The sequence below is a fragment of the Zootoca vivipara genome, chromosome 8, assembly GCF_965207765.1.
Source record: "Zootoca vivipara chromosome 8, rZooViv2.hap1.1, whole genome shotgun sequence".
Lineage (NCBI taxonomy): Eukaryota > Metazoa > Chordata > Lepidosauria > Squamata > Lacertidae > Zootoca > Zootoca vivipara.
The window spans coordinates 65,815,512-65,829,446 of record NC_142591.1 but is presented as its reverse complement, the minus strand read 5'-3'; the positions used below and the strand labels follow the sequence as shown (position 1 = coordinate 65,829,446).

The 13,935-nt window shown below is 42.1% G+C and overlaps 1 protein-coding gene across 3 annotated transcripts in view; it reads left to right on the top strand.

The window, feature by feature from the left end:
• Positions 1 to 13,935, top strand: part of RGS22 (regulator of G protein signaling 22) — an 80,528-nt gene extending 66,593 nt beyond the window's left edge. For all 3 annotated transcript variants that reach the window (XM_088675741.1, XM_060277686.2, XM_088675740.1), the window contains 6 exons: positions 485 to 664; positions 3,964 to 4,104; positions 5,561 to 5,671; positions 7,783 to 7,888; positions 8,844 to 8,957; positions 11,107 to 13,935. In XM_088675741.1, coding sequence (XP_088531867.1) covers positions 485 to 664; positions 3,964 to 4,104; positions 5,561 to 5,671; positions 7,783 to 7,888; positions 8,844 to 8,957; positions 11,107 to 11,123 — 669 coding nt within the window. In that variant the 3' untranslated portion in view covers positions 11,124 to 13,935. The remainder of the gene's footprint in view (positions 1 to 484; positions 665 to 3,963; positions 4,105 to 5,560; positions 5,672 to 7,782; positions 7,889 to 8,843; positions 8,958 to 11,106) is intronic.

Below are 13,935 nucleotides of genomic sequence, written 5' to 3'. Positions count from 1 at the left end.
ACACGATTACATTTAACGTGCATGGCTTCCCCTAAAAAGTAGTGTGCAAAGGGTGCTGGGAATTCTAGCTCTGTGGTGGGTAAACTACAGTTCGTTGGGGGAAGCCATGTGCTTTAGTATACAGTATAAGATTGCCACATCTCTCTCAATGTTGGGAAATGCTCTGTACATGCAATGGAACTGAATAGACGAGATGCCAATGATGGAACACTCTTCCCAAGGCAGCTTATCTGGCACGGAGTCTAATGTATTTTGAACACCAAGTAAAGCCTTATTTGCCCCAGCTTTTAAAGAAATCTGCTTCTATATTGCTTTAATCTGTTTCTCTTCTTGTTGTTGCTGCTGCTGCTTTACGTTCTCTTAATGTATTTATTGCATTGTGTTATTTTTCTTTTTTGTTTGTTGCTCTGAGAGTCTTTACCTGAAATAAAATATTTATATTACAGAGAGTCTTTACCCTGCCTACTGTACTTTTCCGTTTCAGGACTTGTGCCATTCCCACTGTGACAGTGCTATCATCCAGAATAAGATCACGACCATCATCAACTGCTTCATAGATTCTGCCATCCCACCAGCTCTTCAGATTGACATACCTGAGGAGCAGGCCCAGAAGATCATTGAGCACAGGAAAGAGCTAGGCCCTTATGTGTTTAGAGAGGCACAGGTATAATCAGAATGATGAAAACCCTGGGTTTAGCTGGGAGGTGTTGAGAATGAGACTTAGGGGTAGGTTCTGGTTTTCTGGGTTGAGATTTGTGCCAGTAAATAACTGTGGTGGATGCAAAGCTTTTTTTAAAAAAAACTAGAAACAGCTTTGCATCCACCACAGTTATTTATTGGCACAAGATTTTTAGTGTATGAAACTGGATTTAAGGAGCCATAGGCATACCTTTACTCATGGGCAAGATCGGAATTTAGTGCATTAAGTAACAAATATGAAAGATTCAGATTGAAGTAGTCACTCATAGACTGACCTTCTAGCCATGCACAGAAAACTCTGCCCATGCTCTGGCACTGCTGAAGCCTCCTTCCCATTGCAGCTTCTTGTGATCCTTATAAAACTACTCCAGAAAGTTAGGGGACTCTCTCTCTCTCTCTCTCTCTCTCTCTCTCTCTCTCTCTCTCTCTCTCTCTCTCTCCCTCTACCACCAATGTAGTTCATAAAAGCTGCTGCCAATACAGTGGTACCTCTACTTACAAATTTAATGCGTTCCAAACGCACATTCGTAAGTAAAAAAAAATTGTAAGTCGAATCCCATAGGAATGCATTGGGAGAAAAAATTCGTAAGTAGAAGCAACCCTATCTAAAAATTCGTAATTAGAAAAAATCCTATCTAAAACACATCCAAGATGGCGGACAGAGCTCCATTCGTAAGTAGAAACATTCGTAAGTCGAGTCATTTGTAAGTAGAGGTACCACTGTATGAAAAATCAGTGTATCCCACTGTGTGAGTGCAGACACCTAAGGATTTTTGGATCTGAGTCAGGGATTTTGCAAATGTCAGCAATGCACAAGGGCAGCTTAACTTGATCAGATGCACTGCCCTTTTTCTTTAGATGAGTGATGTTATTGGATGTGGTTGTAGGCTCTTTCCCCCTCCTCCCCGCTTTTTTTATTTATTTAAAAAAGTATGCTTGTTCTGCTGTACTGACCAAATAGGGTCATCTGTAAAAACTAGTACTGTCGACCACCAGCAGTGACTACCTTTTATGCTTCTGTTTTGAAAGGCCATTTAGCTAATTCTTCACTTCCACAAAATACCACCAACAGTTCTTCCCTACCAACACCCCTCACCTTTTAAACAGATATTAATATGAATCCGTAAAACATCCCTGAGGGCAAGAGTCGGAACAGATTGTGGGGTAGATAAAGGGCTCCAATGTATGAATGAGAAATGCAGCTAAACCCAGAGATGCCATTTGGAACGGACAAATTTATCCAGGTCATGGTGGATACTTTCATCAGGCCGATATGGATAGTGGGTAGCCTTGAGTCCAAGAGACCTGGGTTCAAATGTCACCTCAGCCAAGAATTCATGCACAGCTCCAGGCACAATGTGTTCCCTAGTGCTTTGTCTCACATCTCCCTCTTTGAATTGGGACTCAACGTATTTATTGTGAGAACCAACAATATTCTAGTGGATCATATGCCATTAACATCATTAGAGGCAATCTGCATGTTGGAGTAGGCCACAAAGCTTCATAACAATGACTGCTTGACACATCAAATGGGGGGCGACCTTTGCGTGGTCACGCGCAGCCCCCTGATCCCATAAGGCGACTCCCTGGTAGTTCGGTGCTGGCACCACCTTCCCAGGTAGGATGCCAGGGGTCTCTGCCTACTCCAGCCTAGCGTCCAATCCTGCCTGGGGAGGTGTTGCCAGGGGATGGCCAGGTAAGGGGAGGGACTTTCCAGCTCACACAATAGAATTTGAATCTTACCTCCAAGCACCAGTTGGTATTCTGCTCAGGGGGTCGCCTGGGCTTTGGGAGACTCCGCCTGTCCACGCAATGGCTGCTTACAATGCTAACAATGACATAGCTTCTCCCAAAGAATCCTGGGAACTGTCATTTGTCATAGAAGCTTAAAGGGCACACCTGTCAGGGAGCTAGATGGACAGTGACTTCCAACTTCACCCCGATATAACTAAGTCCAGTGTCGCCTATTGGCTAAACTATATAATGGTAGTATCCGCACAACATAGGTTCATGCGTTAATGCTTTAATTGAGACCAGCCTTTGAATACAGTATTGGTCTTTGCATTCAGATTTGTGTGGGTTTCCCCACCTAGTTTAAAACATACATTGCAAAAAGATATCGCTTGAAACATTTTCTGTCAGCTCTGTTCTTTCAGAACTTATACAGTGATGAAATCCCTTTCTCTTAAAAAGCAATGTGTTGTTGTTGTTGTTTGTTTGTTTGTTTTTTAGTTTTTTAAAAAGCTCCCTTGCCTTTGTAAATAGAATATTCTTGAAAATAGTTGGGTTAAAAACAACCATCATGATTCTCATTCTCTCTCTCTCTCTCTCTCTCTCTCTCTCTCTCTCTCTCTCTCTCTCTCTCTCTCTCACACACACACACACACACAAAACATTTTTTAAAAAACCAAAACCTGCCATTCTGTGCTTTTATTAATGCAAGCAATTATTTAGGACATTCTTTTAATGAAATGCTTATTAACTGTGGTTTTAGGTAGGTTTCTCATCAGCAATAAACACATACTGATGAGAAGTATGTGCAGGTCTGAAGCAAAATACTGGGCAACAATATGGAGGGAGGTGGTGGTTTGTGCTGGGCATTAGGAAAAAGAGATGTGCTTTGTTTTTATGGCAAATATTCCAATTGTCTGCAGCACCATCGGTTTCTCTTTATACCAGGGATGAGCAGGCGCCAGGCTTGTTGGAGCTATTTTGGTTTTTACTAGAACTCCCAAGATCTACTAACCAGAGCCAAGGGTAAAAGAGAGACAACTAGAATTTAGGAACAGGGTGTCTCTGAGCACATTGTAAGGCTAGGAACTGGAGCTGATCTGAACTCCAAGTCCTTTCACACTTCCAGGCTGTTCCTATTTTGAGGTGGGATTCTTATCATGTACCAGCAAATTCAGGTTTAGAGATGATTTGGAGATTTTGCTCAAGAAATCCACTCCCAAATTGAAATTTTTGTGAGAAGGAAATTGATGGGAAAGCATACTGCAAAGGTGGGATAATGCTTGATGAAACATCATTTAACACAGTTCATCAGGAGGAGACCCTTCTTAGCTTTCTCCATTTCAGCAGCCCAACTTAGGTGTGGAAAGCTGTTTTGCATTTCCTGTTATTGAACAGTTGGAAGTCAGAACCCCGGTCAATCTGCTTCAGATCAGCTTGAGATCTTCTAGTAGACCCTGATCCACCTTCTGTGTACTCCTGCTATATGCTGTTAAAACAAATAAAAGTCCCCTCTTCTTTTTCCTGCTTCAGATGACTATTTTTGCTCTTCTGTTTAAATTCTGGCCACAATTTTGTGAGTTCCGAAGCAATTTGGCTGACGAGAAGATTTTGCCTATTCTGGAGAAGCGAAGAGAAAAGAAGCTGAGAAAAACAAGAGAAACAGATGACGGGGTGAGAAAAGCTAAGACACAAAAGAGCATCACCAACTTTAGGCAGGCGGGACAGTGAAAACGATTTTGATATGGATCTGACTCAAATTCTGCTGAAGTCAACGGAAAGACACCACTGTCCAGATTTTAAAAAATAGTATTTCTTTCGCTCTGTTTCTCCCCCTCCCCCCTCCCATAAATGCTAATCTAATTCATTCATTACGTTTGTTTTCAGCCCTCCTTGGAACTTGAAGCAGGTACAATATTTTAATATAAAGCATACATTGAAATGTTGCTGAAATGTAACATTGCAAGCTAAAGCAGCTTCTAGCGATGCCAGAAAACCCTGGGCTTTCAAGCATCTCCAGAGAAAAGGTGTTCCATCATTTCAGAGAGTTGCTTCCATATGAACATGGGCCCACTCATCTAAATATACATGTAGTAGCAAAGTAGCTCTGCCACACCTGGAATGCTGGGAGTCCCAGCAGAAGGGAAGGTAGGGGAGGAATCCAGGCAGGGTCTTTAGCAATAGCAGATATACACCTTGCCCTTACTGGATGGGAAGGTAGATTAGAATAGGAAATCTACCAGCAGTAGATATTATTCAAGCTGCAGCCATGAGTGGTGCATGTATCCTTCTTGGAATACCACTGGGCAGCAAGAGGCAACATGCAGATGCTAGCCCTGACCAGGAACCAGGATTAGAGTGTGGGGGGGGGTTAACTTTGGTAGCTTCCTTCAGCCTACACAAGAGCCAGCAAATGCTCTCCTCTTCCCCAAAGGTTGCTGAGGGGGGGAAAGGAGGCTGAACACCCTCAAGTGATTGCAGAAGGGATGGGGAATAGGTTCAGACAGCGGCAGTGTGCTGTCTCTGAGCCCAATCTCTCCCCATAGTAGTCACCCTGAAGGTGGAGGCTGAGCACCTGAGAAGGAGGAAAGATAAAACCCTCACCCGAAATATAAATTAATGAACATTTGTGTGTTGTGTCTGATCCATGTTCACATCATGTGAATGTTAATTTGAAGTTCCTTTCCAAGCTCTTGATTCTTCTGTTGATGGTGTCTCAAGAGTTGTATAAAACAGGTCTCATTTGATTTGCAAGGAAAGTGTTATCTCACTGAAGGGTAGCAGCCAAAGACACTTCTGCATCTCCTCTAGCTGTCCAGACAGGTGGTATTACTGAGAGGTTGCTCTTACTCAGACATCCCCAAACTTCGGCCCTCCAGATGTTTTAGACTACAATTCCCATCATCCCTGATCACTGGTCCTCTTAGCTAGGGATCATGGGAGTTGTAGGCCAAAACATCTGGAGGGCTGCAGTTTGGGGATGCCTGCTCTTACTGGCTTTTGGGAATTTGAAAACATAAAGTATAAAAGGGTGTAGAGCAAAGCTTTAAAAAATCTCATGAAGCCTATAAAGTACAGTGCTTTAACTCACCTTAAACTGAGATTAATCAAGTTTTCTTTTTATTGCTAGGCATTAGGGAAGAAAACTCCCATGTCTGTTAAGATGGGTTCTGTTCTTGAGAGTAAAATGAGTAAAAGTGAGATTTCATCTTCGCCGAGCTTTACTGAATATGGCCGACAGGTGATTGGTGATAAACTATGTAAAGTTGTTCCTTTATGAGTCAACAGGAGGTTGAAGCTGCTGCTATTACTAGCCCCATATCTGAATTGGTTGTTTGATATTTGTACAAAGGCTAAGGCGGAGGACATGCCTATTAGTTCTTCAATTTCTAATTGCATTTATCACAGTCTGTTATGAATCAGTGATATTGTTTAGAGCAGTTTGCAAGCAGTTTCTGATCCAACTGATTTCATTCAGGCAGAGGGCCCTGCCCTGTGGAACGCCCTCCCATCAGATGTCAAAGAGAAAAACAGCTACCAGATTTTTAGAAGACATCTGAAGGCAGCCCTGTTTAGGGAGGCTTTTAATGTTTAATAGATTATTTTATTTCATTTTTCTGTTGTAAGCCGCCCAGAGTGGCTGGGGAAACCCAGCCAGATGGGCGGGGTATAAATAATAAATAATATTTCAGTATTATTATTATTATTATTATTCGTACAGTACATGGAACTGAAATGAAGCTTGCCCACACGTAATTGCACTTGCTAATCCCCCCCCCCCGCTACTTGGTAGTTTCTGTTCTTCCTTCCCTCCTTCCACCTTTGTCTTCCACTTTGTCAAAATATAGATTGTAAGCTCTTTTGGGCAAGGACCCATTCTTTTAGTTGTAGCTCTGTTTACACTAACAATGATACCCTAAATGTTTTTAAATGCTGGGCATTGTAAAAAGAAGGAGGGACATTTACTGTTTTGAAGGGGTGCAAACAGATGAATAAACCCCAATTTTTTTTCACCTCCTTAATTAAAACACACACACACACAATCTAGAACTTCTCCAGAGGCAAAACGAAAAGGTGTGACACCCAGTGCAAGCAGTACCCCTTGAGTGTTACGACAGTAATACCAAAACATATGTACTTTGTTCTGTTGCATATGGTCCTTATGCTTGATGAAGGAAGAGACACAAATAGTCCTTTGGAAATAAGAGATCAAATACAGGATCACTAGGCCTGTGTAAGGGCCATGAGCACTTTTTTCCAGATCCCTAAGAAAGCCCAAAATGTGGCCTAGCATATTCCACACATATTGAAGTATTTTGAGCTGATAAGCAAAGGGACTGATCCTCCAATAGCTATTAATATGCCATAGCAAGGTATTATGATCATTTTTATGGTACTTCTTATCATATTTAATCTATTAACAATCGGAGAAGTCAGAGCTGTAGAAATGACTTCTGATTTCTCCATTATTATTGTTATCTATTTAACAAGATTTATATACCACTTAATCAAGATTTCTAAGCAGTTTACGTAATATGGGACTGAAGTGGGAATGCTAATTCAATGTCAAATCCAAATTGACATATTTTAATGAAAAATTACAGGTTTGGACCCAGGGTATATAGGGAATTTGCCTTCCCAACATACTTTACTCGGGTACCCTGTCTAGAAACCCCTCTCTTATGTTTTCTTCCTGGTCACATTCATGGTAGCTGCAGAAGGAAGGGTTGTATTTTCACCTCTTAGAGGGACTTAGATCTGAGTCAAAATATACAAGCCCTCACAGGACGTCTCATAGGTGAGCTCCACTGAAATGAACGAGGCTGGCTCTCATGTATTTCACTGGGGATTGCTCAAGAGAACTGCCTGGTGGAATTGTAGGTTCAATAGGAATGTGAGATACATTTAAATGGGACCGTCTCTTGCTTGAGTTTCAGCCCCTTATCTCCAAAGTGGGAATTTGGAGAACATACAGCACCATATGGGACAGCTCTATGTCAGCGTTCCATCTGACTGCATCTACAAAGCGCAGCCTGCTGTGGTTTTCCTACTTACTTGTGCAAAATAAATCAGGAGAGGTCCAACACAGGCTGAAATTGTGGTTGGGTAATACACATGAATCTCAAAGATACGTCACAGGCGATTATTAGAGAGCTGCAACAGAGGAATTGGTTGTCTGTTTTGCCTATGGTGCTACAGCATGATAGACCTTTTTAGAGCTTCATTAAAAACAAAACAAAACCCTGTTTTGCGTCCAAAAACATTGACATTATCTTACACAGCAAAACAAAAGCCCACTAAACCATTGTGCCACAATTAATTTCTTGGTTTTTTATTTTATTTTTAATGTAGGCCTGGTCTTATTCAAAGTACCTAGAAGCTCTCCAGCAGGAAAGAGTTCTTCTGAAGATCCAAGATGAACTGGATAAAAAATCAATAGCATCATCAGCGTATACAGGTCAGCTTTTCATCAGGTTCTGTTGCTAGAGAGAGGTTGCTGTGGATCCACTTATGACTCATTTTCTCACTTAAATGTATGAAACACAGCTGCCTATGCATGGAATACTTTTCATGGAGCTTCCCGGGCAGAGCAGGATGGTTGTTAGTGGTAGCAGTAAGATTTCATGGTGGAGCAACTGCATGAATCTCAAAGATATGCCTTGCTGGTCACAGGTGGTTATTAGAGAGCTGCAATAGAGGTTTTGGTTGTTCTTTTTGCCTCTAGTGCTACAGCATTTTAATCTGCTTCATTGAAAACAAAACAAAAAACCCTGTTTTGCTTGCAAAAGGATTGACATTATCTTACACAGACTTGTTGTGGCTTATCAGAAAGGAGGAAGCTTCCCTCCCTTTTTTTGGTTTGGGAAGCTTTTTGGTTTTCCCAACCCACATTGTAGCCAGGAGGAGGGAATTAACTACACCAGTTCTAGGGTTGTCAGAGTTTAGGGTCCCTTTGGAGGTGTGGGGGGGATGAGAGTGCTTAGACCTCTGAGAACAGTCATCTGCCCTTGACGTGCTTCTCTGAAGTGCTTGTCTCCATTTTCTCGAGGGAAATAGCATGGGCATAGGGAAATGTGTGTTTCCCCCTCTTTCCTGGAGAGTTATGAAAGGAGGCCAGAACATAGAAATGCAGATTCAAAGCAGGAAGACAGGCAGAATACGATTGTAATGCAGGAGAAGGGCAGAGGGAGAGGGGAACTGGCTGCTATTGGTACCATCTAGTACTCCCAGTTTACACCCACCCACCCCATTTGTAATTTTGCTAGAGCATCTCACTGTGTGTCCCACAGATCATGACAACAGTTGCCTTCCATGTATTCTGCTGGGCTAGTTACAAAAAATAGCAGCATTTCTCAACGCTGCATTGCCTGAAACGTTTTTGGATTTTCTTTCTTTCTTTCTTTGGCATTCAGAGCTCTCAAACTTTCTCACGCTGAAGAGCGATCAGTCAGAAAAACCCATGATCACAACAACTTACAGCAGTGCTTTTGTGAAACAACGTCTATTACATCCCAAAGATAGTGAAAGTAGGTTTCAAGGGGGGTGGGGTCGTAATTCTCCGGTTTGAATTGTGTGATATAATCAGATGCTCAGTAAACTGTGTTTTCCTATTGCTACTTTAAACAAACTGAAATACTGTTGATGCTCTCAGGTGATGCTCAAGGCAGAGGTGTCATCTGGAGGGCCTCAGACTAGGGAAGTCTGTTGTAGGAAGTAAATATATATCTAAAATGTTGTAGCTGTTCTGCATGCTTCATGGACCAATACCTTGCTAATCCCCTTGGTGCTTCATTAAGTTATCTTTGTCTTGTTGCATACGTGGCTTGCCCAAGTTATGGGAAGGGCCATAGTTTAGTGGTAGAGCAGCTGGTTTGCATGCAGAACATCCTAGGTTCAATCCCTGGCACCTCGCTGGGGTTGTGAGAGACCCCCTGTCCAAAACCATGGAGAGCTGCTACCAGGCAGTATATACAACGCTGAGCTTGATGGAGCAATAGCCTGATGAGTGATGCAGTCTTAAGTTGCATTTGCAGACTGGCAATGAAAGCCCAGGTACTGCTGCAGCCTGTCCACCAACACTTTCTGCGCCTCCATCTGTCTCACCAGAGTGGTGCATGCTCTAGTTATCTCTCGCTTGGACTACTGCAATGCGCTCTATGTGGGGCTACCTTTGAAGGTGACCTGGATACTACAACTAATCCAGCAGCAGCTAGACTGCTGACTGCGAGCGGCTGCCGAGACCACATAACACCGGTCTTAAAAGACCTACATTGGCTCCCAGTACGTTTCCGAGCACAATTCAAAGTGTTGGTGCTGACTTTAAAGCCCTAAACAGCCTTGGTCCAGTATACCTGAAGGAGTGTCTCCACCCCCATTATTCAGCCTGGACACTGAAGTCCAGCTCTGAGGGCCTCCTTTCAGTTCCTTCACTGCAAGAAGCCAAGTTACAGGGAACCAGGCAGAGAGCCTTCTCGGTAGTGGCGCCCGCCCTGTGGAATGCCCTCCCACCAGATGTCAAAGAGAAAAACAACTACCAGACATCTGAAGGCAGCCCTTCAGCCCTGTTTAGGGAAGATTTTAATGTTTGATGGACTATTGTATTTTAATATTTTGTTGGAAGCTGCCCAGAATAATAAATCATCATCATCGTCTGTGCTGCTCTGACTTCATACTCTTGTCATTCTGCCTGCCCTGTGGAGAAGCTGCTCCTGCTGTGCTTGCTTCTTCCACCTCTTGCTTTGCCAAAGTCCACTTTCACAAGAAACACTGGCATTGGTGATTTAATTAGTCTTATTGCAGAACTCCCCATCTGCACAGTGGCGTCGTGCCAACACAGCAGGGTTCCTGTTCATAAATATTAATATTTTCACACTCTGAGGGTGTTACCCAGCCCAAAGTTAAGCCCCGATGGTCTCAGTGGGGTGTACTTAGGCTTGCACTTAACATTTCCACTGATTTCGTTTACACTTTGGGCTCTTCGGCTGCAACCCTGTGAACTCCCACCTGCAGGTAACCCCACTGGGCAGAATAGGACAATCCCAAATAGACATGCATTGCAATAGGCTGTAAGACTGCAATATTGTGCACATTAACCGGGGAGAAAGTCAAATGGAATTCAGTGGGGCTTTCTTGAGAGTGAACATATGTTGAATCAGATTGCTTTCTCTGCTACAAAGCATTTTCTTCTTTACGATCCCCAAGCCCCCTTGGTTCAGTGTAGACTGCCATCCTACAAATGTTTACTTCAGTCAGTTCATTTATTTATTTTTTAAAGTGGTACTTATTCTAAGTAATCACACATAGGATCAAGCTGTTGCAGAAAATCAGTTTTCTTCTTGGGAGGTGTTATTTTTCTCTGTGGTAAAGATGGCAATTGGCAATTTATAATGTCTTTCACCATATCTGTGCACAATAAGCATGAAAACATGCAAACTCATTCCAGTTTGAGTAGAGATATTTCTAAGCTTTTAATTCAAATAAGATCATCTCTATAGTATTTAGTTGTGAATTATCTAAATTGGGGGACCTGTGACCCTCCATATCTTTTGCTTGACTGGAGTTCCCATCACCCCTGACCACTGACCAATGTTCGCTGGGGCTGATGGGATTCAGAATCCAGTTGTCACCTTTTATTTCATGTTATATTAATGCTCTGGTTTGTTTTCCCCTGCCCAGGAACTCCAAAGCTTTAAGTGTGGAATGTGATGAAGACATGAAGACATGATGGATTTGCTGCTACTCTGGGAGCAATCCAATGCAGAAATAAACTATTGTGGGCAATTTGCTTGTACCCCGGTTCCTTCAGTGGTAAAGGGGGGCACTGGCCTTATTTATTGTGCTATTATGTGCTACAGCCGCCCCCCCCCCACTTTGGGGTGGAGATTTTGTCCATCAACACAACAGTATGAAGTATGTGTAAGGGAATGGCTATAGTTCAACAGATGCTTTGCATGGAAAAGTTCCTTGATTAGATCCCTGGTATTTCCAGGTAGGGAAAGGCTCATTGCTAGTCAGTGTAGACCAGGCACCCCCAAACTGCGGCCCTCCAGATGTTTTGGCCTACAACTCCCATGATCCCTAGCTAACAGGACCAGTGGTCGGGGAAGATGGGAATTGTAGTCCAAAACATCTGGAGGGCCGAAGTTTCGGGATGCCTGGTGTAGACAATACTGAATTATATGGACTAATAGCCTTGGTTTAAGATAGCTATCTGTGCTCAACTTCCCTTTGAAATATAAATCTTGGTGCTGCTCAGAGCCAAAGGGGGAGAGATCCAGATGGCTTGTGTCTGCTGATGGTTGGGAATGATATTAGCAAGAGGGTCTGTTAGCACCATTCTTATTCTGATTATCAAGATACAAGGAAAATCAAGGCATTGCCTCTTGCTTTCTGGCATGTTGGAGTATCAGTAGAAAGAGCTATCCTAAGGACAGAGGCCGTAGCTCAGCAAATGCTAGAAATATATGAAAAACCCACTATGTGAAGACTCCTGAGGGATTGTAATTCCCTGCAAGTTCTGTACCAGTGTTTATCATATTGTTTTTAAAGCTACAGTACAGCCTATTCTTTCTATAGGTTACAGGTGATGTGAAGTGGGGGTGGGAAGGACCCACACATATTAGATATTCCTTCCCTTTTCACCATTCCAGTTAAATGATGAATAATTTTACTACTGATGATTTGGTTCGGATCCATCTCTTGGCAGATTGCTTCCTTAGGCATATGATAAGCAATCAGGATCATTTCCTTTCTCAGTAGAAATTACAGTAGCAATGGATCAACATTCTATTAAAGAGCCTTCTAGGTAGCTTCCGTTTTTTATTTTTACAATAAAAAAGTACAATCCAAAATTATCTACACACCCAACAGTTGGTTTATCCATGTCCAAATGTCCACCAGTTCATTCTTCCATGTTGTCTACTGTATTCTGAGGAACTTAATAACTAAAGACCCTGCTGTATATCTTAATTGGTAGCTCTGTTCTGAGTTATACTAGGTGGACTTGTTATATGAAGGATATTATCCAGATACATGTCAGAGAGGATAAAATGTCATATGAATGCTATCCAGCCTTTCAGAATTATATCCACCCATTCAGTTAAATGACTTGTTTCCCTTGTGGTCTTGATGGAGGTGGTGTAACTGAATGTCTTATTTGCCTGTCATAAAGGAGCCGGAATTGCTTTGGTGCATAGGTAGAATTTTGCATGACCGGCTGTAATTCATTCATTCCTTTATCAACATTAAGTCTTCCAGAATACACAAATTGATGTTGATGTTCATAGATCCAGCTAACAGTTGGGCCAAGTTATGATCCAGCCAAGTTAAACACTTTTGAATACAATTGATTTTAATGAGAAAGTTTATCATGACCTCAAGTCTCTTCCCTGCAAATCAATTGAACTTAAAAAGTGTTCTTATCGTGCCCCATATGTTTTGTTCCCAACTGGCTATTTAAAATTTAAAAAACAGCATTATTGCACCTAAAGACTAACAGATTTATTGAGTGGCAATTTTTGGTATAGAGAATCATTGGAAGTTGCATTATACTGAGTCTGGCCACTGGTCCAACTAGCTCAGAATTACCTACACTGACAGGCAGCAGCTGTACTCTAGGGTTTCAGGCAGGATTCTCTCCCACCCCTGCCTGGAGACACCAGGGATTGAACCTGGGGTCTTTTGCATGCAAAGCAGATTCTTTACCACTCAGCTATCAGCCCCTCCTTGGACAATCCATTCCCCCCCCCCAGCCCTCTGTGCCTCCCCAAATCTGCTTTAGAAGACTGGGCCCCCCTGTGGTGCAGTTTCCAATGGGTGCACAGCTGCAAGGGTTACTGCTGAAATGTCCCTCTTACTCTGCACTGATTACAGAGATCAGTGGAAGGACACCATTTGGTATCACTCTTTGTGACTATTTAAAGAAATGGTTTTATGTTAATGCCATGAAATATGACTATTGCCTAGTTGTATTTTTGATGTGTTTTGATGCATTGGGTTGTGTGTTTTTTTTTTTAAAAAAAAGTGTTTGCAGGAGCAGAGGTGGATGTTGAGAAGAATCAAACGTTTGGTAATCACTTTGTTCATATTAAATGTTCTTAATGTGTTGCACTTTGCTGACATTTCTCTCAATGATACCTGATGCTAGGTCATTCTACTAATCTAAGTTGTCTGTTTACATAAGCAGTTTCTACAAGCAGCTCTTAAATTGCTATTTGCATTTCCCACATCTGCAAAATTCTGCATGGTCTTTAATGTGCATTTGAATGAACAATGATTCTTTCCCCCTTTAGATCTACAGTAGTATTAGCAGTATCTGCACTTCATCCTTTCCGTGACTTTGTTAGTGGGGTAAGATTACATGTGGGATACACAGTACATTTAAGTAACTGGGCACTTCTATCATAGCTCCTCTTAATCACCTTTTAAATTTTTAAATTAAGTTTAATTATTTTATTTTGTCAAAGTAATAATCATAAATAAATAAGAATAAAAATGTGCACCCGA